Genomic DNA, 25,414 nt, shown 5'->3' with positions numbered 1-25,414 from the left:
AAAACACAACATATAACATAATAGACGGTTTTTGAAGACTTAAACAACTGAAAATACACAATAGGTCTCGTCAAGCGGGCACAACAGGGCTGAAACCATTCAAGCACTCAGCTGACAACTTGTACGAGATGTGCAATCATGAAAACAGAACGGTCCACAGAAAGCCTTGCAGGCAGGTTTAGAGGTATTGCTATTACAATACACACAATCTGCAGAGCTGTTTGTGCAGCCCACTGTGTACTTGTCATTATTCTTAACATTCAGTATGCGCTCCAAAAGTAATAATGCAGGTATTTTCCTATTTCCCTTCAGCCCATTACTTGTTCAACAAAGTTCATACATTTAATGTTGATGCCTGCCACATACTGTATTTGTTTTCATGGGAACGTTCATCGTGATCACCAGAGAGCAAAAATATTAAAGCTCTGTGTTGATATTTTTTCAGCCTTTCAGATTCACTTAGTTTTCATGAGTACACACTACTCCACGTCAAAATATACAGAAGGGACTGTTCCTACCTGACACTCCAGTTTATCCAGCAGGAGCTGCAGCCTGTTGATTTGAGAGCACCAGTTCTCTCCGTCTTCCATGCTCACACCTGGAGACAACAGAATGACCAAAGTAATGTCAAGCCCAGTTCCATTGTGCATACAAATTGAAGTGTAGCACTACAAGTGCATGCAGTAGTCTTTGTTTTATAGGACTGATATATGGAGTTGTGTGTTTAATCATTTGGTTGATGTCCAGAGGTCCCATTTAGTCAAGTCCTAACAGGTTTCCATCAGCTGACAAGGGAAAAAAACACAGAGAGCAAAACAGGAGTGGCTTTATACCCCATGTGGTATAAAGCCACTCCTGTGGCTTTATATATATATATATATACACTTTCTTTTAAAGTTGTTTGAGAGCAACAGTTCATTCCTTTTCATTGCAGGCTCTATATCTGATGTTCAGGCTATCAATACTAGTGCAGCGGAATTAAATGAGGCTCGACATAAAGTAACTGCCAATAGAGAACGTCAATATGATCTCCGTCGGTGTAAAAAGCCCCCAGAGAAACCCGTTGGCCTGCTCTAATTATGCACAATGCTGATGAAGCTTGGCGTAAGTTCAATCAGGAACACTATCTTTATGCTGCTCATTCATTCATATATCTCTCTCTCTGCTCCTGCTTTCTTTATCATCAGCTGACTATGAGCCTTTTTATGCTTTCAGTTAAGAAATTTACCACGATCTTCCGCAGCCAATCATACGTCATTTCAGTGCAAATTGTCAGGAATGTCAACCGTTCGCATTGCCTTTATTTAGGTTGTTTCTTGTCATAGTTGCAAGCATCTTATCTCCACTCCTTCTCCTCCTCACAGCATCTTCTGCAGACAACACCCTCATCATCATCAGGAAGTCAGTCTCTGGCTAATTCCATCCAAGCTGTCCATGCATGCCCTCAGTCCCCGGAGGATGCTTCATCAGCGTCCCTCATCTTTGCCAGGCCTCGAGTTGCAGCCTGCCTCTGTGTTCAGCAGCGCTTCACATCTAAGACGCTCGTCACTCTCAGGCCTCCAAGCTCCGATCTCACAGGTGGGCAAACATCCTCAAGCAGCAAATATCATCTCTTCTCAGGTCAAAGAATCCTTCGTGGCAAAAAACAGCGTCATCATTCCCCCGAGTGCGATGAAACGTCAGCTGCAGTCATATTGTCAAGATTCCTGCTAGCTTTCCGAATCCTCTGTGATATGATCTGCTGTCTATCCAAAAAGAGGGCAAGAACTGTTTCTCATTGACAGGTGATCTGAATCCTAATACGGAAGTGTATTGGTAGGTTATTCCTGATCACGCTCCAGCAGCCGATTTCTCTAATTTCCCAATCAAACACTCTGAACTGGTCTTTTGTAGATATACTGCTCCTACTCGTCAGAGGTTTCCAAACCTTTTTTTTTTTTTTTGCCCTACTTGTGGGAACACAGTGTCACCCTCAATCCACTGGGGTCATCAGGTCTCCAGCCTGTCCCCGGCACATAACTCCATCGGGATCCCCTGAACTGCTGTGAAAAATCTAAATCTAATGTAACATCTTTCCTCACCACTAAATGTTCGCATCGATCTGTCTTCACACCTCCAGCAGGGACCTCAAGTACAAGGGTAACAGGCATTTATTTGATGGCATTTATATTAGGGACAGGCCTGTATTTCCAAATTCCTCTGTCTGATAAGGGCATTTACTCATATCTAGCATGAAATCTATGGTTTTCAGTTTTTTCTAGTTTGCCTTGGTACGTTCTTATATCATTATACTGCTATACAAAATCTACACTCCTGTGTAAGTTTCCAGTTAACTGAAATAGGTCTACAGAATTTAGAGTAATCCAGACAAAGTGTTGTATACTGTTTCTTATATTGTCGACTTTATTGTTTAAGCCATGGAAGTACTTTTTGCCAGACTGGCAGACTTAATCCATCCTTGTTTTTCCCAAGATGCATTGGGGTTAGCCTTCATTTGACTACCAGGTTTGATTTTACCTCTGGTTTTATTTGTGAAAATAAGTAGTCAAGACACACACCTTAAGCCCCTCTGTATCTCACTCGTGTCCTTCTATGAACAGGAAGGATTCCTCCTTGTCCTCTCCTCTGCATGAGATCATTCCTCAAACCGTCAAGGTCATTGTGGATCATCTGACCTCATTCAGCAGTTCGGGTCATTGCTGACCTCATCATTAAACATCACATGTCACATGTCTGTGTCTCATGGGTCTAAATGTGAAGGTGCTTGTTCAGAATATGTGGTCTGCATGTTTCTCTGACACATAATTCATATAACTCATGGCTGTGTTTTGGTTTCACGGCTGTCTGATCACTGTGACCTTCTGATTTTATTTTAATTTTACTTCCAGTCGTAGCTGACCTTCATTTACATATCTAGTCATGCTGATTAATTCAGATTAAAGATGGCTATATTATGTGCATCTGCTCGATGCGGGCACTATAGGTACCCAAATTTAAGTTTCCAGTCTTTGCTGACAGTCGGCATATTAGGTCGGTGGTAATTACTACACATTCATCACTTTCCACTATCGCTTCATACTCAATGCATTCTGCTAATTGCTCCTATTCTCTATACTGCTAATTGCCCTATTCATTGTATTCTTCAAATTACTACACATCATTCTTTTGGCTAATTGCTTATATTCATCAGATTTTGTCAACGGCATCATATTCATCGTAATCTGGAATTGTTGATTCAAATTCATTGTATTCTGCTATTACTGCATGTTTACTGCTTTCTGACAATTGCTGATACTCGCTGTATTCTGGTCAAATGTGTCATATTCATACAGTGGTGATGTTTGGCTTTCTCTGCTATCTTGCTTGTTTTCAGTGTTTCCAGTCATGCATTACATTCCCGCATCCTGGTCATTCAATTCATTAAGATCTTGCATACTCACTTTGGTCATTGCAGGCTATAGGTACCCTAATTTAGTATTCAGTCATTGCTGATGAGAGGCAGTTTATTATACTGGTAACTGCTGCATTTCATCGCATTCTGCATTTGCTATGTCATCATTACCTTTCTAATTATTGCTATTTCGTCATTGCATTCTGCTAATGGCTGCATTGTCATTACAATCTGCTAATGGCCTCATTTTCATTGCTTTTGACAAGTCCTGTCATATTCTTTGCTTTTCTGTTAAGTGTTCATTTGGTAAGCGCAACAGGGGTCAGGATCCTTTCTTCTAACAAAGGCCTTTTCAGTTTTATAACATCCTTCAAGAGCCATACAAAATTATTGAACAGACGTCACACTGGTCCTCTCTCATATCAAACTCTGCAGTAAATCCCACGCACAAAAAACACTACCTGATGCCACTTTGCAGCAATGCAGTGTTAACCTCTTATCAGTTGAGCAGGTAGGCAGAGGAGGAGTAATGTCAGCAGTCTGAAGATATTTTAGGATAAGCAGGATGACAAAGGTAGAACTGACGGGAAACTATGCTCTGCTAAATTGTCAAGAGGAGGGGTGAAAAGTAGCTCCTTCAGCAAGCAATTTGATAAAACATCTAAAGAACCAACACAACGCAGGGTTCAAGGAGTTTGCTAAAACTAGCAGCAGGAAACAGCAACAACCAACTTTGCAGCAAATGCTGGAGAAGTGAGACAAAATGGCCAGAATAACTAGCCATTGTCAGCTGTAGACAATGTGGGTCGTCTTTTCTGTGTTCTGGAGCCAAGGTATTGGATTCCCAGCCATCACCATGTCACAAATACAGTAGTACCAATCAGTAGTAACCCCCCCCCCCCCCCCCCCCCCCCCCCCCCCTCCAGTGCAGTTGTCATGCACGGGGAAATTAGCTATAGAGAATCTGTTTTTTGTTCCAGGCTGTAAACATGTTTATTTCTAAAGCTAAATTGGGCATACCATATGTGGTCAATTTGGAGCCAGCCTCAAGTGGCCATTTGTGGAACTGCAGTTTTTGGCACTTCTGCTTTGGCTTCATTTTTTTTGACCCAGAGCTGGTAAGGATGCCTCTGCCTCCTCCTGCCCTTCCTTATGTTTCCCTGTGTTTTCCCCGTTTCCCTTTGTGTCTTGTGAGTCCTCTCCTGGTGTCTGTCATTGATTGTATGTGTGTGTGTGTGTGTGTGTGTGTGTGTGTGTGTGTGTGTGTGTGTGTGTGTGTGTGTGTGCGTGCGTGTGATGTCTGGACTGCATGGTTCATCCTCATTCATGGCTCACCTACACCTGATCCTCATGGCAATTAGCCACCACAGCTGCAGCCAATCCACGAATCACCAGCCACAGGATAAATACAGTTCTCCTCCTCAGTCTTTGCCAGATTGTTGTACTCTCTCTGCTGGTAACACATCTCGGTCATCTAGCTCTCCTACATTTGCTTTGCCTTTGCTTTGTCCAGTCCTCCACCTGAAATCCTTCTGACTCACCTCACTTGCCTGTCCTCTCCTTCTCCCAGTGATGAATTACTTTTCTTTTCTTAATCAAAACCATCTGAATCTGTGTCCTGCATTTGGAGACCAGCCATTTACTCAGACTTAACAGAGGTTATTACTTGGTCTGAGTATGAGCTCACGGCTCACCATTGGACCCTGGAAAAACACTGGACACTCAGTCTATTCTGGCTCTGTTAACGTCAAGTGAGCTCCTCTGATGCTTTGGCATCAGATGTTATCCCTGTTGTGACAGTGCTTCAGAGGCTTTTGTGTGTGTGGTGGGTATGTTAGAATGATATTATTAAGTACTCATATCTATACTCTGCATTGTCAAGTACCCAAATATCAGTACTTGTCCATTGTCTATTGGTGCATCCCTAATTTATTGATATTCTTTAGTGAAAATGTTAAACTTAATTATCATTAAGGTTGATTTAGAGCAGTGGTTCTCACACTGGGGGGCGGACCCTCTTGGAGCCACTGCAGGGGAGCTGTGAATGACCAGCGTAAAAATAGCAAAACTAAGTTGAATGAATATTATTAATGTAAGGAAAATAAACAAGAGTTACATATACCATCATGCTGACCTTTTCACAAAAATTCAACTTGTATCATTTTTTATTAGTTGTTTCGCCTGTCATTGTTAATTTGTGTGTGGGGGCGTGAGTGCTTTTTGGCCAGAAAAAAGTTTGAGCTGATTTATAGTATCGTGAAATTTGGCCGAGTAGGAAGACTTTTACATAATGGTGCATGTTCTTAAAAGTCAAGGACATAATATGAATGCAGGCTGCAGGCGTTAATGGGGTATTGTTAAATGTATAATGGATTATGTTTCTGCATTTTGTGCTCTGTCGTTCATCTTGAGCCAATCCCACATAAACCATCCTGCTGCCATAAATTCTCACAAGAAAATAGTCTGCAGAAAATGCTGTATTTACTCCTGATTCATGTCTGTTTCATGAAATTATTTTGCCATTTTTAAAGATTTAAGTGTATGTTATATGTTGATGACCTGTTTTTAAAGATTACATCTTCAGTAGGGATGACGGTTGAAAGCCGTACATTTATCTTTAAAACATTCATGGTATTGTAAACATGCTGCACCCTTAATCCCACTGAAAAATGATTCCATGAAACATTTAAGAGGATACATTGAGTTTGTTTTGTTGATGATTATACATTTTTTCTTTTTCTTTAAACTGCAACTTTCTCCTTCAGCAGTTATGATATATATGATATTTCTCTTACCTGTGGTCAGGATGCCAGAGCAGGGATCTGATGGGGACATGCACAGGTTATTATGGACCCTGCGACCACACCGCCTGCCATTCCTCTGTACTGCTGTCAGCTCTGGTGCCTTTACCTCTCTCCTGCCGTGACAGCGGTGGAGACCCAGGGAAACAAACATCAGAGAGAAAGACAGCAACTGTCAGAGGGGTGTGGAAAAAAAATAAAGCAGAAATTGACAATATGGCAGAAAGAGGTAGTCGCACAGGGAGTGAAGATGAGGAAATGGAATGAAACTAAGGAGGGAAGAGAAGACAGAAGGAGGGGGAGAGGTGAGGAAGGATGCATGAATAATTGATTTAAATCAGAAACTGTGATGAGGTTAATGTGTGTGTGTCTGTGTGTGTGTGAGCAGTCAATGCTGTCGAGCCACAAGAAACGGAGACGAACAGCCAGTGTCAAGAATGGAGGTGAAAACCCTTAGAGAAGGGCTGGACACAGACCAGTGCTTATTAACTCACACGCTGGATGTTAAGCAGGATGGGCCTTTCAACTTACACACTCAAATATTCACACACACACACACACACACACACACACACAAACATCTCTGTCGTAGATAGAAAAGTGTTTGCTGTCTGCAAATGCAGAGTGTCAAGGGCAGGACGTCCAGTCCTCTGTGTGGTTGTGAGAGTGTGACACTTGAGACACACACAATATGTGTGTGTGTGTGTGTGTGTGTGTGTGTACCAACTTTGATTTCACTGGAGTGTGTGCCTCGCTGTCTGTGTGTGTCCAAATGGCCATGCACATTTGTTTGTTCTTGTTAGTGTGTGTCCGTCTCACCCACTCCTTTTGTTGCGTGTTCATGTGTGCATGTTATTGTGTGCGTGTGCGTGCGTGCGTGTGTGTATGTGATGTGTGTGTGTGTGCAGTGTCAAGCTGATGGCGCAGAGGGAGTGCATTGCTAGGAGGTTCTCATGCTGAGAACAGCCTGGAGCCAAAAGGCCACTGCAACAGCCATAAATCCACTGCAGGGAGCAGAGAGAGAGAAATAAGCTGTTTGTTGCCAACTCAGTATGTCTCTAATTCTGCCCCTCCCTCCTCTCACACACCCCCTCTTTCTCTTTCCAAAATCTATACCTATTTGAACAATCTTAAAAGAGTTATTTGTGGCCAAAAAGCATCTCATCATGTCCTTTTGTACACCCCCTATCCTTTTTTCCATTTGTCTCAGACTTTCTGCAGCATTCTGTCATTCATTTACTTTTTGTATTCATCCTTCTCTGCTTTCTCTTTCTCCGTGAGTCACTTGCTCTTTATGTCAATGCCGTCCTCATCATCCTTTCTCCTTCTGCTCCTGCTCTGCCTCCCCCAGTCCCCTCTCAATAATTCACCTTGGCTATAACTGCTCCATTATTTCCAATAATACCAGTGTGGCACCCAGAGGGGAGACAGAAGAGCTGTGCTGAGCTCTGACACACTCAGAGCAGCAGACAACGCCGGCTGCAGGTGGTGCGACCAAATTGGGCGGCCATGAAATGTGGAGAAAGTATCCTTGTTATTGAAAATGCTGACAGTCAGTTGCAAGTGTCATGATGTTGACTTGGGGTGAGACAGATTTCTACTTATTAAATGTCCTCCATGGATTGTTTTTCTGCATTGAATTCCTTCAATAAGCAATGCATCAAAGGAGTGCGGGAGCCTTTGCCGAGATCTACAATAGAAATTAACCATCAGTTGACTCAAACACAGTAGCTCATCAAATAGGTGACTGCAGTTTAGATCTGTTTGTATCCTATGAGCTCAATTTACATGTAATGAAAGCCTTAGGCTCCTTGACAGAAATGTTGAATTTTGAGAGTCCGCCTATTAGTGAAGCAACTGTTTGAATGTGAGAATAGCAGATTCAAAGCTTTGTGCTGAAAGGCCTTGAAAGTACCTTGAAAGAATCCGAGGCAGCACTGATTCCTCTCCTCACTGCTGAGACCAATGCTAACCTCATGGGCAGCATCTTTATTTTTAATAGCATAAAAGCAGAGCATTACAGGACTGTTTTCCCTGTTTAAAAGGCACATCATAAAGTGAGATGACAGTTCTCTCCATCAGTTGCCCCAGCGAGTGGTGGAAGCCATGATAAACTTTAGGTAGGAAATTAAACACATAAAATGAAGTAAAAATTGAAGAAGTGTAGACTTTATGACATGAGATGGCATTTTGGTTGTTTTGAAATGCACTAACGAACAGGAAGCTGCGTTTCAAAACAATGCATCTGAACTTTTTCTGGTCTGCCCAATCCACCCCTATGCATAAGGCTAAGTTTGGATAAGATTTTCCATTGTTGTTGAGGTGAAGCACCTAAAACACTGGGTTGTTATGAATATTATGAATTATGAATATTCATAATACTGTGAATATGTGAACGAAAGCCATGGTAATTACAGTTAACTGTATTTTGGAGAAACCTTTAGTTTCGTTGCACTGTAAGCACATCACACTACCTCCTGCTGTAGTGGTCCTATTTTGTCCTGGTATAAGATTGCAACAGAGACCTGCCAGCCAGTCACAATCTTGCCAGCCAGCAGGGTCCTGCCTGCGCTGTCCAAGTGTGGAAAAAAAAACACTTGGACACTAGCTCACCAATGCATTTTGGCGCATGAGGGTCAGCAAGTAATTGTCCCAGGCCACGGCATAGCATAGACGGTGTCGTGGCATATGCACAGTTTAGACGGTGTCATATTGCAGTACTCACGGTGCAGGGCTGCTCTGCTCTTCCACAGCGTCCATGGCACACTGCAGTGACCTCTGTAGAGACAGCAGCTGACTGGACGTCTCTCTTAGCATGAATCTGGTGACAAACTGGCCCAGCACACTGGAACCCTGGTACTCCTGAGAGATAGAGAGAGACAGGCCACAGAGAAGGAAAGACAGATGGTTTGATTGCTTCCCCAAAACAACTACAGGTGAATGTGTGACAAACGCAATTAAATGTGCTGATTAATTCGCTGAGCACATGCATTATTCAGTGGTGCGTATCCAAATTCCAAGGTAGAAGAACTTAAATAGGAGACATAATTGCTGCTCGAGTCCCCAAACACAAACATGATTACGCGTTCTCAGAGGGGTCTTATTCATGCGATGTGCTAATGAAGTAACAGTGCAGTAGCTCTTTGTCAAAACTTAAAATGACAAGCAGCCTCAACTGAAAATGCATCTCGGGATTAGCAGTCCAGAGCACTGTGTGACAGACCACAGCTGCTAACTAGCGATTGCACAATTCTCTATGGATTTCCCAACACCGACAGCTTTAAAGGAGAGCCAGAAGAGAGGAGCAAGGTGATCTAATTAAGACAGGAGGCATAATTATTCAGCGCACATCTCCTCTCCTCTTCTCATTTAACAAGCATTGCTGTTGTCTGTTCTGTTACATTTCAGATCCCTGATTCGAGGTCGTTACCTCAAGAAGAGTGGAAGTGATTTTAAAATATTTTATCAGTTAAATAATGTAGCCGACTGCCTGGGGAGCAAAATGTTGCTGTTAAAAATGGTTGCATATTAAACTTTTTGTAAAACACACTGGGACGGGCCAATCCAGTGTTGTTTTCTGCAGTGTATACTTACATGGTTTAACTTAATAGATCAAAATACAGAGCCAACAAGCGACAATTAATAAGAACCAAAGAGAAAAGATCTTAATGAATTACTCACAATCTGGGCTGACTGTGACAAAACTTTCTTTATCTAGTAAGTGAAAACTGATCTAATCAATTTTAAAGGAATAGTTTGACATTTAGGGAGATGCACTTCTGAGAAGATCGATACCACTGTCGTAACTGTAATACAAATATGAAGCTACCACCAACAGCCTGTTAGCTTAGCTTAGCACAAAGAATGCAAACAGAGGGAAATAACTAGCCTGGCTCTGTCAAAACAAAAAAAAAACACAATCTAACACATGATATCTCATACATCTCATCTCAAGTGAACACACACAATGCCAAACCCCTCCTTTAAAATCAAAAATTTGCTGTACAACCACCAGAAAGGTGGTTCCCAGAATGCACAGTCTGGTCTGATGTCCTTACAATGCAACAAAGACAAGTGTTTGTGTGTGTGTGTGTCTGGGCGTGTGTAGGTTTGGAACACTACTTGTCTTCACTCAGCATTTTTCAGTCTATGGTCTATAGAAGCTTGAATTCAGGCATATTCACATAAAACTAAACTTACCTCTTTAGTTTTATCCATTGCCTTTAAAATAGCGATGTTCAGGCTCTCCAGAGCTGAAAGCACGCTGAGATACTCCCCCAGGTGTTGAGAAAAATAATCTAAAAGGAAGTGGGAAACCAGCTGTCAGTGTCATCGCAAAGTCAGAGCAATTAAAAGTTTATTTTGAACCCTGAAAGTTGGAGACAAACAAGTAGAAATGGGTAAAAACATCCATGTTGAGTTGCTCACATGCGTCAATCACAGTCAATGGTCACAATGTCATGAAACTGATAGTGTGTGTCAATCAGCATTTTAATCACATAGTGTTATAACAGCATTCACACCTGTGTTTAGTCGATGAAAAGATTAATGTGTCACCAGATATAGCCAGATGATAAAGAAACTCCTACACTCACTCATTTATGTTGAAAAAAACTTTTAATTAGTTCTTAGTTCTTAATTAAAATAAACCAAAGAGCGGCCTCGATATGACACACAGATGCAGAGTTGATGGATCAGCTGTACACTCCTCTTGCTTAGATTCAGTGAAGTTATCTACCTGAATTTAATACCACTCAGAACACAAACAAAGACAACAACTAGTCAGTGAACTAAATCTGAGACAAGCGGAACATTCTGTCATGGAAGAGAGTCGACTTCGCTTGACGTCAGTTGGAAAAGATGCCATTCCCATTCAATGAATTATGCACAAGTTTCATTCTGGGTGCTACTGGTATTTACAGGTCTCTGCCCTATTTCTTCACTTTATTCAGGCCATCTGACACACACATGCATTTTTAAGATGATCAAAAAAAAAAAAAAAGAAAAATAGGCCAAGTGATCTGTGCTATTTTTTCTTGTCATATTTACAGATTAAAATGAATGTTGGATGGTGGTGGTGCTGTTGGTTGCAGTATCAATGATGGTATTTCACCTTAAAAAATCCAAAGAATAAAGACGATTTAAAGCAATAGGTTGACTTTTTGGAAAATCCTCTTGTTCGCTTTCTTGTGGAGAGTTGGGATACCACTGTCATGTCTGCACAGTGAATGTGAAGCTGCCACCTGTCCAAAGGGAACAAAATCCTCCTACCAGAACCCCTACAGGTACCATATAGGCCTCCTATCAGCTTTGCTCATCCGGTGGTCCAGTACTTTCAGAAACCTTCTTATCAGACAGAAATTCCAGAAACCAGCATTTCCAACCAGATTTCTTCATTCTTTACACAACTACTTCTGGGATTTTTCACAATTAAAAGCAACACTGTGGATGTGTGGAGGTTTCCAGAAGAGACTGAAAGTGAAGTGTAAAAACAAGATTGTTGAGCTGTTTCCACCTGTTCCCAATCTCTATGCTAAGCTAAGCTAACCACCTCCTAGCTGTTGCATTAGGAGAGCGGTGCCGCTCTTCTCATCTATCTCTCAGCCAGAAAGCGAATAAGCGTATTTAACAAAGTATATTACAGTATTGCTTTAAAGTTTTCTGTGCAACAAATCCCTTAGAAATATAGATACACGAATGAGACAACAATCACTGATGTTGGCAAATTTTAAAGACAGCGGTTTGACAAAAATTAATGTACTGTGACGCATTAAATCAGACAAATCATTGTCCCACCAACCTGATAGCTTGTCAGTGTCCAGATTGCTGCAGGGCAGAACAGAAGAGGAGATAAATGGGGAGTGTATTGTGAAAGTTAATTAGGGAAATTCAAAGTCATGCTGCTCTTTATTCCTGCTCGATAAATTGTGTGTCTCCGAACAATGTAGTTCATAGTCGTTAGGGGGAAGACACACACACACACACGCACACACACACACTCACACACACACACCATTGTTAAATGAGTAAACGTTAGCACAGCCTATTTCCTTGTCATTAACTGAAACACATGCTGACATACAGTGTTTGTTCTGCTTTAAAATAGTTGCGCGCTTTGAAGAATATAGCATAGTGTAGCTTTCTGGCTAGGAATGCATATTAATGAAGTCGTAACAATGGCTTTTCTTTTTACTCCTCAGATTTAAATACATTAAAATCAATACCTCTTTGTTTAGCAGTCATGGCAGAATTTATTACATTGGAGGCTGAATTGCTCTCAGTATCACAGTCTGATTAGTGCATGAAAAGTTCCCCTGTCGCTTTAATGGCACTTCACAGGTCATTTTCACTGTAAGGTGCAGGCCGTAAGCGAAGCTGCTTGATGACTTCTGCTGTTAGAAAGCTCGCACAGCGCCTGCGGTCGTCTCTTTTGTCAGCTTCCGTTGAAAATTTCCATTTTGATAACGACAATAAGTTCCCACGCGTCTTTGTTGCAGGCGACCATTACAATGAGCAAAGGGATTATATAGGTTTTCTATGTTTTCATCTTTTTCTATGTTTTCCTGCACAGGCTTTTGTTTCCTGAGTGATATTATATAACCAACAGCAGCGTCATTCAAAACAAACGTCTGTTAATTAGATGAGCTAACTGCAGCTAAGCTCGGCGCTTGGTTGGAGAGTTCTGAGGGCCAGCGTGTCACATCAATGGTGGCCCCAACATGGTGTCCGAAAGCAATTTATCACACAGTAACAAGGCAGCAACACTCACTTTACTCACTCTAATTGGTTAGGTGCAGCAAAGAAAGACGTCTTACAAAGTCAATTTAAAAACTTCAATGCATCTCGATGTGTGTGTGCGTACGCGTGGGTTTGTTTATGTGCATTGTGACTGGTCTCTTGTGAGATGTAAAAATCAATGGCTGAGATGATGCATGCAGTACGGTTTGACAGCCGAGTTAGAAAGTCCTGCGTAGGCTTCCGGCGTCCCGACAATGTAAAGAGGTGCGGAGGGAAAAAAGGTTGCTGAAGTGTTTCACGAAATTAAACGCGAGTCTGTGAAAGACAATAAAGACAACCAGCTTTATTAAAAGGATGGAGCTTAAAACCACTACATGAACCGCGGCAGGGGAGGCATGGTCTTTTCCTCTGTGGCTGCACTGAGCTTAACATCCTCTGCAGAGCACTGATTTCAGCACAACCCTCAGGCTGATTTCTTTGATTGTAATTTTGGGGGAGTGGGTTTTCAAGTGCAGGCCGCAGTATTTTGTGTCCTAAGGAAGCGGGTAAGCATTAATTCTGCCTGCTTGAGTTTGGCTGTGGTTGTAGGGCTCATTTTTACTGAAGACCTCTTTCCAGCTGTGAGGCATTTAGCCTGTTACTGATGACTTGAAAGGAACGCATTAACTGTGTCTTTAAGCCCCAAACACTTGATGTTCGGGTCTCTTTTCTGCTTCTTTCTGACTGTAAAAGGCAATGCTGTGGAGGAATTTATATGGCATTTGCAGAAATAATAATCTAACATTAGCATTAGCAATTTTTAATAAAAAAGTGAATTAAAAACTCACTTATTTTGTCGGCCATCTATGGAGTAGAAAAGCTCCTGCAGCTCCTCAGTAGTCAGGATTCCATCCGCAAAGTAAGCATTGAACTCTTCAAATGACAGTTTGCCATCATCTGAAACACAGGAAGTACAGACCTACATTATCATAGAAATAATAACTGAATAACAACACTAAGGGTGAAAGTTATAAGTGTAAGTCCTGATAATCAGCCCAGGAGCATCAAAGAGGATCATTTTTAGGGACTCGTGCATGTAAAACTGTGCATGTTTGTATCAATATTGTGTATAATTTAAGCATGTTATGAAGCCTAATCTGAAAATAACTAAATCCAGCTATATTTGATATGCTTCAACTGTTCAATACTCTAGAGACTCCATTCCCTGTAATCTGAAGCTATGATCGTATCATTAGCTCTTGTATCTCATCTCTTTTTTCTATTTCTGGTGTGACGACACACTAATCCAACAACCTGATCTTTATCAGAATAAGCCGATATTTTTGAAAATCAGTGAAGCTGATGAGGAGAAACATTAAATATATTGTCTTTGTACTGTTTTCAATTGAGTATATGTCAAAAAGGATTCACAAGTTATCTCATTCTGTTATATTTATGATTTAAACAGCGTCCCAGTGTTTTTTGGAATCAGGGCTGTACAATACGAATGATACAAAAGCAGTAACTTCATTTTTATCATTTAACAAGATGGAACCAGAGAATGTTTGACATTTTTTCTTGGTTTAAACAATGAATCTACTATCAGAATTATTCATTTTCAATTTTTTTTATTGTTTCGGCACTAGTTTAAAACACAAAAGTCATATTATCTCAGCCTTATATATGCTGTACATATAAACCGTTGGAAAACTGTGGTGCAGAAACATTCCACTAACAAAACTTTAAAATGGAAGAGGCTGCATGTTATCAGCAGACTGTAATTTCCTGCTTCTCCTCAGACAAGTTAAATGTGAGCACAGCTTGTTTTGACAGACAATGCACAGAAAAATCAATAACAGCAGATAAATAGCTTGCTTGTCCTCCGTGAAGAAGTGCTCGCTCGTGAGCCTACTATCAAATCTGTATACTGGCACAGATTACACAGAACAGTCAGCAGTTAGTCTGCCAGAGACAAACTGCTAGATGTTTTAATCCTACTAAAAGAGGCCTGAGTAACAGATAGACTTCAGTCTGACATTTCTGAGCTGCGACAGACACTCAGGCAGTCAGGAGTGTATCGGAGCGAGTTGGGCACTCAGGCAGTCAGAATGGTTGAAGTGATAAAATTTAGCCAAGATGGCAAACAGACAAACGAGTATGACTGTGAAGTATTTGTTGAATCAGGCAAACAGACATGCTTTGTTACACAGGGTCAGACAGCCACTGAGACGAACAAAAGCCAGCCAGACATGTCTTTACTGCACCCATAAAGGAACTATCAGCACTCATCTTATTTGGCTTCCAGTTCGAAACTGAGAGCGGGATGACTGTTGGCTCCATATCCTCATTGCGTAATCCGTCCAAATAATGACCCCATCCGCACAAAGACAAGGTAAAATGAGAGCAGTTTAATATGCCCCGGAGTTCCAGTTGGCTGACTCAGCAACGCCGAAAACTCAAGGGCAAGCTCGTGGACCATCTGTTCGGCTGGAGCCTCTCTGACACCGCTCATCATTACCTCTGAGCAGAATGCGTAATGCGCTGGCCGAGACGAAGCGTCGCCCTCGCCACTTTGGCCTCTTTTTTCTCCGTCTTTTTAAAAACTTCCTCCCATTCTCTATGAGCTAGTTCCTCCTCGGCTCACAGAGCAAAGCCAAAATTGCAACAGAGCTTTAAACATCTTTTATAACTTCAAGAAAATGTTTTTTTTGTGTGTCTGTTCGTCTGCCAGAGGTTCAAAGTAAAACATTGAAAGAACCATAGAAATCAAGTTAAAGCCGGTAAACTGTGTTTTATCTGCACAGCTGTGAAGCAGTTCAGCAGCATCTTGCACCACTTCTTTTGAAATCTAGCATTGCTCACGGGCAGCAGACTCTCTTGTATGAAACGCTTTAGAACGACAGCTTTGCACTATTCATCGCTCCAGGAGCGGTGAAGTGTTTTGCATGTTGGACGCTTTAAGGGTCATTTTTTTGGTTTCTAGTTTTAAGAAAGCCGATCGTGCATGTTGGAGCTCAGACTGACCTGCCCTGCAGCAGGAGGAGAACATCATGTTAATTTTTAAAGCGAAGGTCATCCTGTTAGCGTGGCGCCATCTTTTTCATGGAAACGAAAGTGGCCACACATTTGAAGCGAGTCTCAATGAAACTCTGTGTTAAAGGCTCTTCGCTTAAACCGCTTACTGAGGAAATGTCTTTCTAATAAGCATTAAAAGCACAATAAGCATGGTTAAAGACTGCTGCGCTCTCCAGGCTCCACAGCTTCAGCGACTCCAACAGGCACGAGCAGCTTGTTATGTATTTTTACCAATCAGAGGACAACAGATGACTGCAGTGATTATTGATCGTAATTCAACATGCTTGCAATGGAACTATAGAGCTGCTCAGTCTCAGCAACTCAAATCCAGCAAAAACTATTTAAAAATACAAGAGATTTTTTTAACATGCATGTTTGGGGAAGCTACATTCATGCAGTGATATCACCCGTTTAATTTTTCTATGCCTTTTATAGGTAGTTTATGCATATTTACAGCATAAATACCATCTGTGGTTAGTTTATGCATCTGAGACTGCAGATGTTTGTCCTCCTCTACCAGTGTGGTATTTTGGAAGTTTTCTTATATTTGGGGTGTCACACAGGCAGCAGCTATCCTCAGAAGTGACACTCTTGATAATCTGTTTGATGGACTAATGATGACTGCTGGCACTCTCTACTATTCACGTTGACAGTTCTGGGTTAAATGTCTTCTTCCTGAAAGAGGATGACCGCAACAAATGCACAAACCTGGGCCTCAATGTCTTTTAAGACGGCGAAAAAGTCGTTTTTTGTGTTATTTTGTACATTTAGCAAATTTTGTTTTCTTTGACTTTTGAGTGAGCAAGACTAACTGCCACATTTGAATTTCCAGCTAAAATTTACTTTCAAATATGAGCCCAAACTGCAGATCTGTGTGTTTAGATTGAAGCCACACTAGCAGATATTTGATTCCTAACAGATTTGTTTGCACATACAGTGTAAATTTGCCCTTATTTCTTAACAGGCTGCATCTGATGTTCATCTGATCCTTGCCATGCATGCAAAAGAATCCACAATGGCACACTCTAAACATCGTATCCGGTAGAGAAAAAAGTTGAATTCAGTAAATGTATATCAGTGTCACATACGTTAAATGCCAAACAGCAAACCTGCCTTTCATCTCAGCCGGGTCCTTGAGGGATGATGTCGACAGATGCTATCATGAAATGGCATTAAAGAAGTTCAGGAAGAGAAGAAGATCCACAGTCAGGTGGAAGGATTATTTGTTATCTCAAGATTCATACCTGTTGGCCTCCTCTCAATCCCAACTGAAGGACTCTTCCCTTTTTATCACATGCAGCTCTTTTGATGACTTGAAGGAGGGATGTGAGGGTGAGATAGGAGGATGGAGGGATTGATGTAACACTCATTTGCCATATGGGACATCCTTGTTCAGTGAAGCGTCGTTCTGAAGTGACGGTCATGATTTATGATGTGCTACGCGGCTGTATTATTTATCATCGTGCCTGTATTGCTTGCGCTGTTCTGTAGTGATTTATTGTCTTACAGCAGAGCTTCTCAACCTCGGGTTCAGGACCCATTGGGAGAAAAGTTCGAGAGAAATGCCAAGAGTTCATATATTGAAAATTTTAGTACCTGCTGACCCAAACAGTTGATAAACTCGCTCTCTCCTTTAGAGCTTGCAGATGTTTAGACTGCTATACTGCTGTAGTTGAAACTGTATTTCTCTAAAATGTGTTGGTGTCTTTACTTTTTTAATCTCTTCATGTTTGGAATCCAAACTCCAAATCCAAAAATGGATGAGTATCCATGTAGCAACCACATTTAAATTAGCATTAGCATCTCACCTGTTGAAATGATTAAAATGCATTGAGTCATCTAGCCATTGATCAGCGTTTTATTCCAAAAAGGCTGAATTAAAAAGCCATTGACTTTCATTGCCACTGTATCACCCTCTTAGAGCAGCTTCAGTCTCCAGTTACTAAACAGATTTCCAACCCTAATGCCAGCTGATGCCTTTAAATGACTAAATCATTCACGCATGGCCCACTGACACAGAGGGAACACACATGGGTTCTCTGAGCAGAACACAGATTCCAGAAACACTCATAACGTATACATTATATATATTATGAACCCAGTGTATGAAGCATTGCACCTGTCATGTTTCCAGATAATGTGAAGTTATTCCTGGAACATTTTCAGAACGCTAAATAGGTTCCTCGCGCGTAAATGTGACTATATGGGTTATGATTTATTTCATGATATTATTATTTTGTCATGTTATATGATGTTTTATTTCTGTCCAAGCTACAGGGCTTCAAACAGAAAGCAAAACACAAAAGTCAAACATCTCACTGTGGCAACTGGGTAGAATCATAAGCAGTACAGGGATCATGAGGCCTAACTGTATAATTCAACACGTCAGCGACTCGTCTGTACTGTGCTTCATTTGAAAACGATAAACCAACAGTGTGTAGATGTGGTAAAGAATATTCTTAGCCTCCTTTAAAACTGGACCAAAATCTACACAGTTAGCCTGGTGAAATTGTGCCAATTCTTCAACAAATCAGGACCCAGACGTCTGTGGCCTTTTCTCCTTTGCAGTACAAAAAAAAAAAAAAAATCACAGTAGTCTAAACAAAGTGCTCAGAGGATCAGAGTAAACAAGAACCAAATGAGCAAGTGAGAAAGTCCTGCAAAGTAGGGCACAAAGTAGGCCGCACTCTTATCTCTCCAAAGGTTAGTCCCATTGCACCCTCTCCTAAGTGGTTTATAAATTCCCATGAATGCATCACGGCTTCAAAAGCAACTAGCATTAGTGAGAGAGTTGGGTCCTGTTTCTTTACAGTAAACTCCTATACACCACTTTATAAACCAAACCATTTCCAATTCTGGTATTCTTAGCATCAATGCTCTATTTAGTATGTGTTCCACAAGGCCATCTGTGAGGAAATCTGTGATATAAGCTGCCTTTTAGCTTCCATATCCTGATTTAAGCCTGTATGCTGCTTTTAGATCGCACATCCTCCTCCTTCTCGATTTTCCACCTCACCGATCAGCTGAAGCCCGCTGGTCTTGTCCTCCACACTGGAGCGAATGTAAGGCGAGACGTGATGTTCATTAAAAGCTGTCACAGGGCAAGCGTGCTCTGTATCTATGGGAAATCTGGATACGTGGATAAAGAAGACAAATATTTTCCAGCTGCATTTGAAGTTTAGTTTTGCGTCGATTTTTGGAGGCCAGATTTTAACCTAAACTTTATACTGGCTTCCACATAAATTTCAGAGAAGAGTGCTGATCTGTGACCATTTTCCCAATTAGATAGTGACACGGTTGAGGTTATGTAAGACAGCTAATTATCCTCAGGATTTCATGCACAGGGGCAATAGTAAACCATTAAGAGTAGGAAATGTCAGGGAAGATGAACTGAAACAGAGATTGTATTCTTTGCAGCTTTTCACAGTTTTACATTTGAGAAAAACTATTCCTACTCAAAGTCCATTTAGTATTTTATCCGCCGCAGTCAAGACATTTTATTTATACAACCCAAACTCACAAATCTGCTTCAAATGGCTTTATAATTTGTAGAGCCAACACTATCCTCAGACCCTCAGTAGCTCAAAGATCTCTGTGAGACAGTTCAAAGATATGCAAAAAGCTGGTAAGTGAGCCTTGTGTTGGGATTGTTTTGCAAAACTGCAATTTCCATGGTCAACAATGCACTTTTATGCCAGCACCAATTGATCTTTTTGGCCACTTGTAGATACTAGCTTTGTCTTTGTGCTGTTTTCTGCTGGACAGGCAGCAAAAACAGCTCAAAAACACTAAAATGCTGCAGTGGAATGTGAAGTCCTGTTAAAACGAGCGACCCCTTTAACTTAGAGGCAGTAATTTGACCAGCTGTTAACATCAAATATTGTTTATGCGCTGATGAAAGCAATGCAATAAATTTGAAAGCTCCAGAAAAATCTCATTCATTTTGTAATACTACTCCCACTAGCTCTTATCTTGTTGCGCCCATGATTCAATAAAAGGAACATATGAGACGTTTCTAACATTGTGCAGTCTGCTCAGCACATTATTACACTCGGCTGCAGGCAAAATTTAAATAAAATACGGGTTTATTATTCAAGACATTCTACTTGTGAAGTCCACGTCTTTATTTTGTTGATATCACGTACACAGTCTAATCCCAGCGGTGTTTGTTACTGACAGATAAGGAGCAGTGAATGTAGCGCGATGCATTTTCTTTGTGTTTTCCTTTCATATTAACACTTCCTTCCTCCTCCCACCGCCACCCTCTCTACACAGCCGGTTCAGTGATGGCAGTCTTCTCAGCTGAGCTCATTAGCATAAAAATCTAACAGCGAATATATTTGGCCACAAGCCACAGAACAATTCACCACAAAGGTTAAGAGCCGTTGAGAAGTAATTGCTGTGGAGGCATGTTGATTAAATGCAACGATGTCCCATTGATGTCCACTCTTTGTTGATTTGCTTTGGCACCTTGTTTCATCTGTTATTAGACAGAAATGAATATCCTTACATTCTTAGCGACAGCAGCAGCAGAGGCGAGGAAGACAGTTGTTATGACAGAAAGAATATTTAAAATCTCATGCGCGGTAAAGCAATATTTCTTCATAAATATGTGATGTATCAGGAAGATTTTGCACATGGAACATTCAAATTGATTTATTTTTTTTCTACCGTGCAGCATGGCGTCGAATCGGTCTGTTTGCAGAAGATGATAAATCTGATTCACTTTGTTTCGGCGAAGAAAAATATGTAAAACAATGACACACTTCAGGTTTTGATGTCAGTCTACCAGAATTAAAAAGAAAGGATTTCTTTCTGAACTCAACAGCAACTGTTTTAGTCTATGACGAAATACAACCACACACACACACACACACACACACAAACTCAAGAGAGACATGGCTCTTCATTTCAAAAAAATAACCTCCAGCTGAATGGAACAAGTTCAGTCACCTTTCCTGGGACTTGCTTCAGTTTTACAACAACAAAAACATAATTTAATTACAGTGCAACTCCTGGACTGAATTTAACATCATGGACTGATGATATAAAGCAGTGTATGACTGTCCAGGGGGGTATTGAGAGAAATTGTAACTTCGACAAATCCCCTGCAATGTTCAACTAACTAACTAACAACTAACAAACCTGCAGCACCCTTAAGGCCCCTACACACTGGGCAGCTACAGACAGGACTAATGAAATTTCGTTTGCAATGTTTGGCAAACTGCTCCATATCAATGTGGAGGATGTTAGATTTTGCATTGAAAGCCTGGGGGTCTCTCAATCAAAATGATGGAAACAAAAGTGGCAGTTTGATGGCGTCATGAAGACGCATGGGATCATGCGAGCTGTTGTCTTCATTGTTAAACAACCACCATTGCATTAAAAATCAGTTTGACGTGACTGATCCAGAATGTATAAGATTGAAACGCACCCTTAACGTGAGCACAAGTCAAGTTGTTTTTAGACATTTTAATGCGGAAATGTTACATATTGTCATTTAACATAGATATAAACCATCCACGATCGAGCATGTCAGTGTGATACTGTACGAGCATGGTGTGGGGGTTGCTATTCTCTGATTGGTTGGTTTGCAGACATGTTTATATCAGCACTCACATTGATAGAATTTAGTTGCCAAAGCTCTAAATTGGCCACAAGTGGACGTGACTTCTGACTTCAGACCAAAGATGTCTGTCACAGTTGTCTGCTTTTGTCGGGATCAGCCAACAATAATAAAGCCACATTATCATCGATTCGCTGCTAGAAAAAGGTTCTTGGCTCATCCTGAGTTAACATGACTCATTCAGTTGTAGACGGCGCCAAGTCGTCTGTTTCGACACTGACAGAGAGGTGCTTCATTTTGTGTGACGCGCTCTTCCGGCCGTGGCTATAATCCAGAATCGCAGCATCATTTTAATTGGGCGGAGAAACTTGTTGGTGCATGAAGAGGAAAGCAGCTTCACTTGACGAGCCATTCATGCAAATCCTTCATTAATCCGCCCAGATTGTCTGAGGCGGAATATCAAGGGGAGGATGTGGGGAAACAAGCATGCGTTGTGACAAATAATTCATCACCGAACATGTTATGAACTGCTTACTCACCGTTTTTGTCTGCTCGGCGGAAAATCTGAAAAAGAAAAAACAAAAACAGAGAGGAGAGGGGGGTGAGATGGTTATTACCTCCTGCAGTAAGAAGGTACAGATTATTAACAATCACAAAAACACAACAGGATGTTTGACGACTGGTTCGAAGGAACAAGGACACTCACAAACGACTCTTCATGTGTGAGTCGTGTCATTTCAGAGGAAGGACTTAAGGCCACTCAGTAGCGAAGAGGCTAAATAGTCATTATCTTGCAGGTGGGTCAGGCATGAAAGGTGCAGAGAGGAAATGCTTTTAAAATCATATTTCTGAAGACAGGCTTAAGGTAGAAACACTGTGAGCAAAATAAGTATTCTTTGCAGTGTTAATGTGCTACTGTTTTATGTTTTACAGTTCATTCTTCCATTTGTTTGACTGTTATATCTGACTCTGTTGGGTTGGGTATACTGTGACAATGCAACTGCTTTATTTACTGTATGCACTGCAAGTGTAAACATCTGTTGATTATACTGAAGACTAGTTGTTGCCAAGGTAACAAATAATAGGGATCCAAATAAACAATAAACAGAAGTGTAATGACCACAAGCTGAGGCTCACGAGTGTTGTAGAAGTGCAGACAGTGTAGATTCAGGCAGGACCATGAGGCCAGCTGATGTCCCTGAGCACTAAAATTCACTGAGCACAGAGTGGTTGACTCCAAGCCAGTCACCACCTACTGCTGCTACCAGCTAACTGCAGTCGCTGACCAGCGGCTGCAGCTGCAAATTGCAACACCCACCGCCCCCAGCTTCACTCACATGAGTCAAGAGCAGAGAAGTCAACCATTGGTTTGTTGGCATTATGGACATCGCCATCTTGGTTTCTTGGAACCAGAAGAATAATGACATGTAATCACATGTTAGCCATGCCCTAGAGCATAACCTTCTTTATGGTTTATTTTAGTCTAAATGGGACCATAATTTACTAAATGAACATCATGCTGTATTGAAGAAGACCTGAAACTAGCAATTGAGACCGTAAACTCATTAGGAAAATGCTTAATGAGGTAATTTCCTCATAAGCTGACATGCAATCAGGTTTCTTTTTGCAACCAGTGGAGACGCCTCCTGCTGGCCACTAGAGAATGCATGTTTAAGGCAATTGGCTTCACTTTTCAGACCCTTTTCAGACCCTTGATCATGAACAGTGGACCTGTTTATGTTCAAGATTTGCACTGCAGAAATGTTAACATGTGATAGAAGGAAAAGCACAGGTGCAAATAATAACATTAATGACGACTGAATACCAGTGTTCCAGCTCCAGGGCTATCATGCATTCTGGCTCATTTACTGGTACACTTAAATCAAACGGAACCATCATTAAGGTTATTCATTAAACCCATACTTTTCCTGCTATGACTGAGTCAAAATGTCTGTTGTAAAAAAAATGTCCACTTGAGTTATGGCTGCTGCCAGCTGCTATTCGCTGGCCGGCGGCCACTGCTGCATTGCAACCTTTGAACATACCTAAATGTTATCTGATTGAGGCAGATTCATTAACCGTTTAACTTGTAATCATACCCATGTGTTGTTTGTTCTTTTGCGGTCTAATTTGTTGCCATATGTATAGAGACAACATTGAACGGTCGTATTAGCTCCGGCTTCTTTCACTCTGTTCCCACTGAGGGTTTCTGGTGCACTATGAGATGGCTTATGATTAGCGAGGGAGGCTGCAACACTGAAGTTGGTTGTATTTGTTATATTGGCAACTAAGATTTCTGAATGATTAAAGGACAAATGGACACTCGAGAAACACAAAACTGCAACCTCAAAAGCTGTCACAAGATTAGTTGCAACGAAAAATCAGTTATCTTCACAAAGCTTTCCATATGCCGCATATCTGTTCAGTGAGGTATGGTTGTGGTCATGCAGTTGTGCCTAGCGTAGAAAGAGCAAAACCTGGACCCCTGAAAAATATGAAATATGACAAAGATGAATGCAGGGCTAGCTGTCATTTGTGCAAAGCAAAATATGCTTTCAAGGATCTGTTCTTTGTTGCAAATTGCCAGTGCGATCATTATTCTTCTGTTTGTACGACTGCTTCGGAGTTGGCAGGGATTATTGTAGTAATTGTCATGGAGACTTGTGGTGTGTCAGATGATGAAAGGCCTGTTTTAAACAGACGCTTAAATGTTCACGACCACAAACGACAGCAACTGCATACTACAGCCATGCTTCAAGGCAGAGGAGTATAAACTCGCTTGACACAGATCAGCCGAGAGCAACGGCAGAGCGACTTCAGTTGGGATGAGTGGCCATCACTGGGAAATAGATACAAGGCCGTGCAGAATGGTTTATGGCTGACCACATGAGGTGTCAGCCTGCCGCAGGCAGCCTTGAAAACAGGGGCTGCCTCTGGTCAACAGAGGAAAATGATAGTCTTCAATTCCTGTCAGAACATCAACACACAGCATGATTGCAGAGATTTGACGGTTTTGTTCATCGCTCCAGTCCGTTATTTTCACTCACCGGCTTAATTTCTGACATGTAACAATGGAGCAGGATCTGAGGACCACAGACTGCACCTGGCAACCGCACAAATGATGAGACAGGTTTTAAATAAGTTGCCACCGTAACCATAATCACTGAACCTCTTATCTGGACGGAAAACAAAAGGTCAGTGTTCCCCTTTTATAATCGTCCATTGAACACAGCTAAGGAACGGTGGATCAAAGTCGAAGTAGTCTGAAGCAGTTCTTGAAAATCAAATAGATGTTCACAAGTGACCGTTTGTGTGAGGATCCCAATGATCACATTTAATTTCATGTCCCGTATGTGGTTTAGGTAATTGGACTGAACTGAGGGAAACCTGCTATATGAAAGATCACCGTCAGCTGGAGTCCCCCGTGACTCCGTGAAACACCAATAAAGCTGGTGACTAACATGTGACTGATGGCCAAAACTATGAAAATGAGAGGATGAGGAAAAACTTTCCCGGCAGTCTGCTGCAGATGGAGATGTGTTTCATGCAGCTAAATATGGATATTTTGCAAAATCAACATTTCCCTCTGCATTTCAGCCTCTTGTTTACATGCAAACAGCATTTTAGCTCACTAAAACAGAGATTTAAAAAAAAAAATACCCTCTAAAGTGCATATTTTTCAAAAGCAGTTTCTCTGCGTCCTTGGCTACATCTAAAAGGGAGCATTTGGGAAATTATAATGTGGGACTATTGGTTAATTTACATATGTTTAGTGCTGCTAGTCCATGTGCCAGAGGAGTGCTAAATAACGACAAATAAATACAAAATACACGTTCTTCTGTGATATTTGGCCTATGTTTGATG

General features: G+C 41.3%; 1 protein-coding gene across 1 annotated transcript in view; it reads right to left on the bottom strand.

The window, feature by feature from the left end:
- necab3 (N-terminal EF-hand calcium binding protein 3) overlaps positions 1-25,414 on the bottom strand; it is a 35,860-nt gene that overhangs the window by 7,155 nt on the left and 3,291 nt on the right. The window contains exons 2-8 of the mRNA XM_041961042.1: positions 22,090-22,114; positions 13,758-13,866; positions 11,993-12,018; positions 10,393-10,490; positions 8,918-9,054; positions 6,187-6,308; positions 519-598 (exon numbers count right to left, since the gene is read on the bottom strand). Coding sequence (XP_041816976.1) covers positions 519-598; positions 6,187-6,308; positions 8,918-9,054; positions 10,393-10,490; positions 11,993-12,018; positions 13,758-13,866; positions 22,090-22,114 — 597 coding nt within the window. The remainder of the gene's footprint in view (positions 1-518; positions 599-6,186; positions 6,309-8,917; positions 9,055-10,392; positions 10,491-11,992; positions 12,019-13,757; positions 13,867-22,089; positions 22,115-25,414) is intronic.

The sequence above is a fragment of the Chelmon rostratus genome, chromosome 2, assembly GCF_017976325.1.
Source record: "Chelmon rostratus isolate fCheRos1 chromosome 2, fCheRos1.pri, whole genome shotgun sequence".
Taxonomy (NCBI): Eukaryota; Metazoa; Chordata; class Actinopteri; order Chaetodontiformes; family Chaetodontidae; genus Chelmon; species Chelmon rostratus.
The sequence above is the reverse complement of the archived record's forward strand: the minus strand, read 5'-3'. Positions and strand labels throughout refer to the sequence as shown.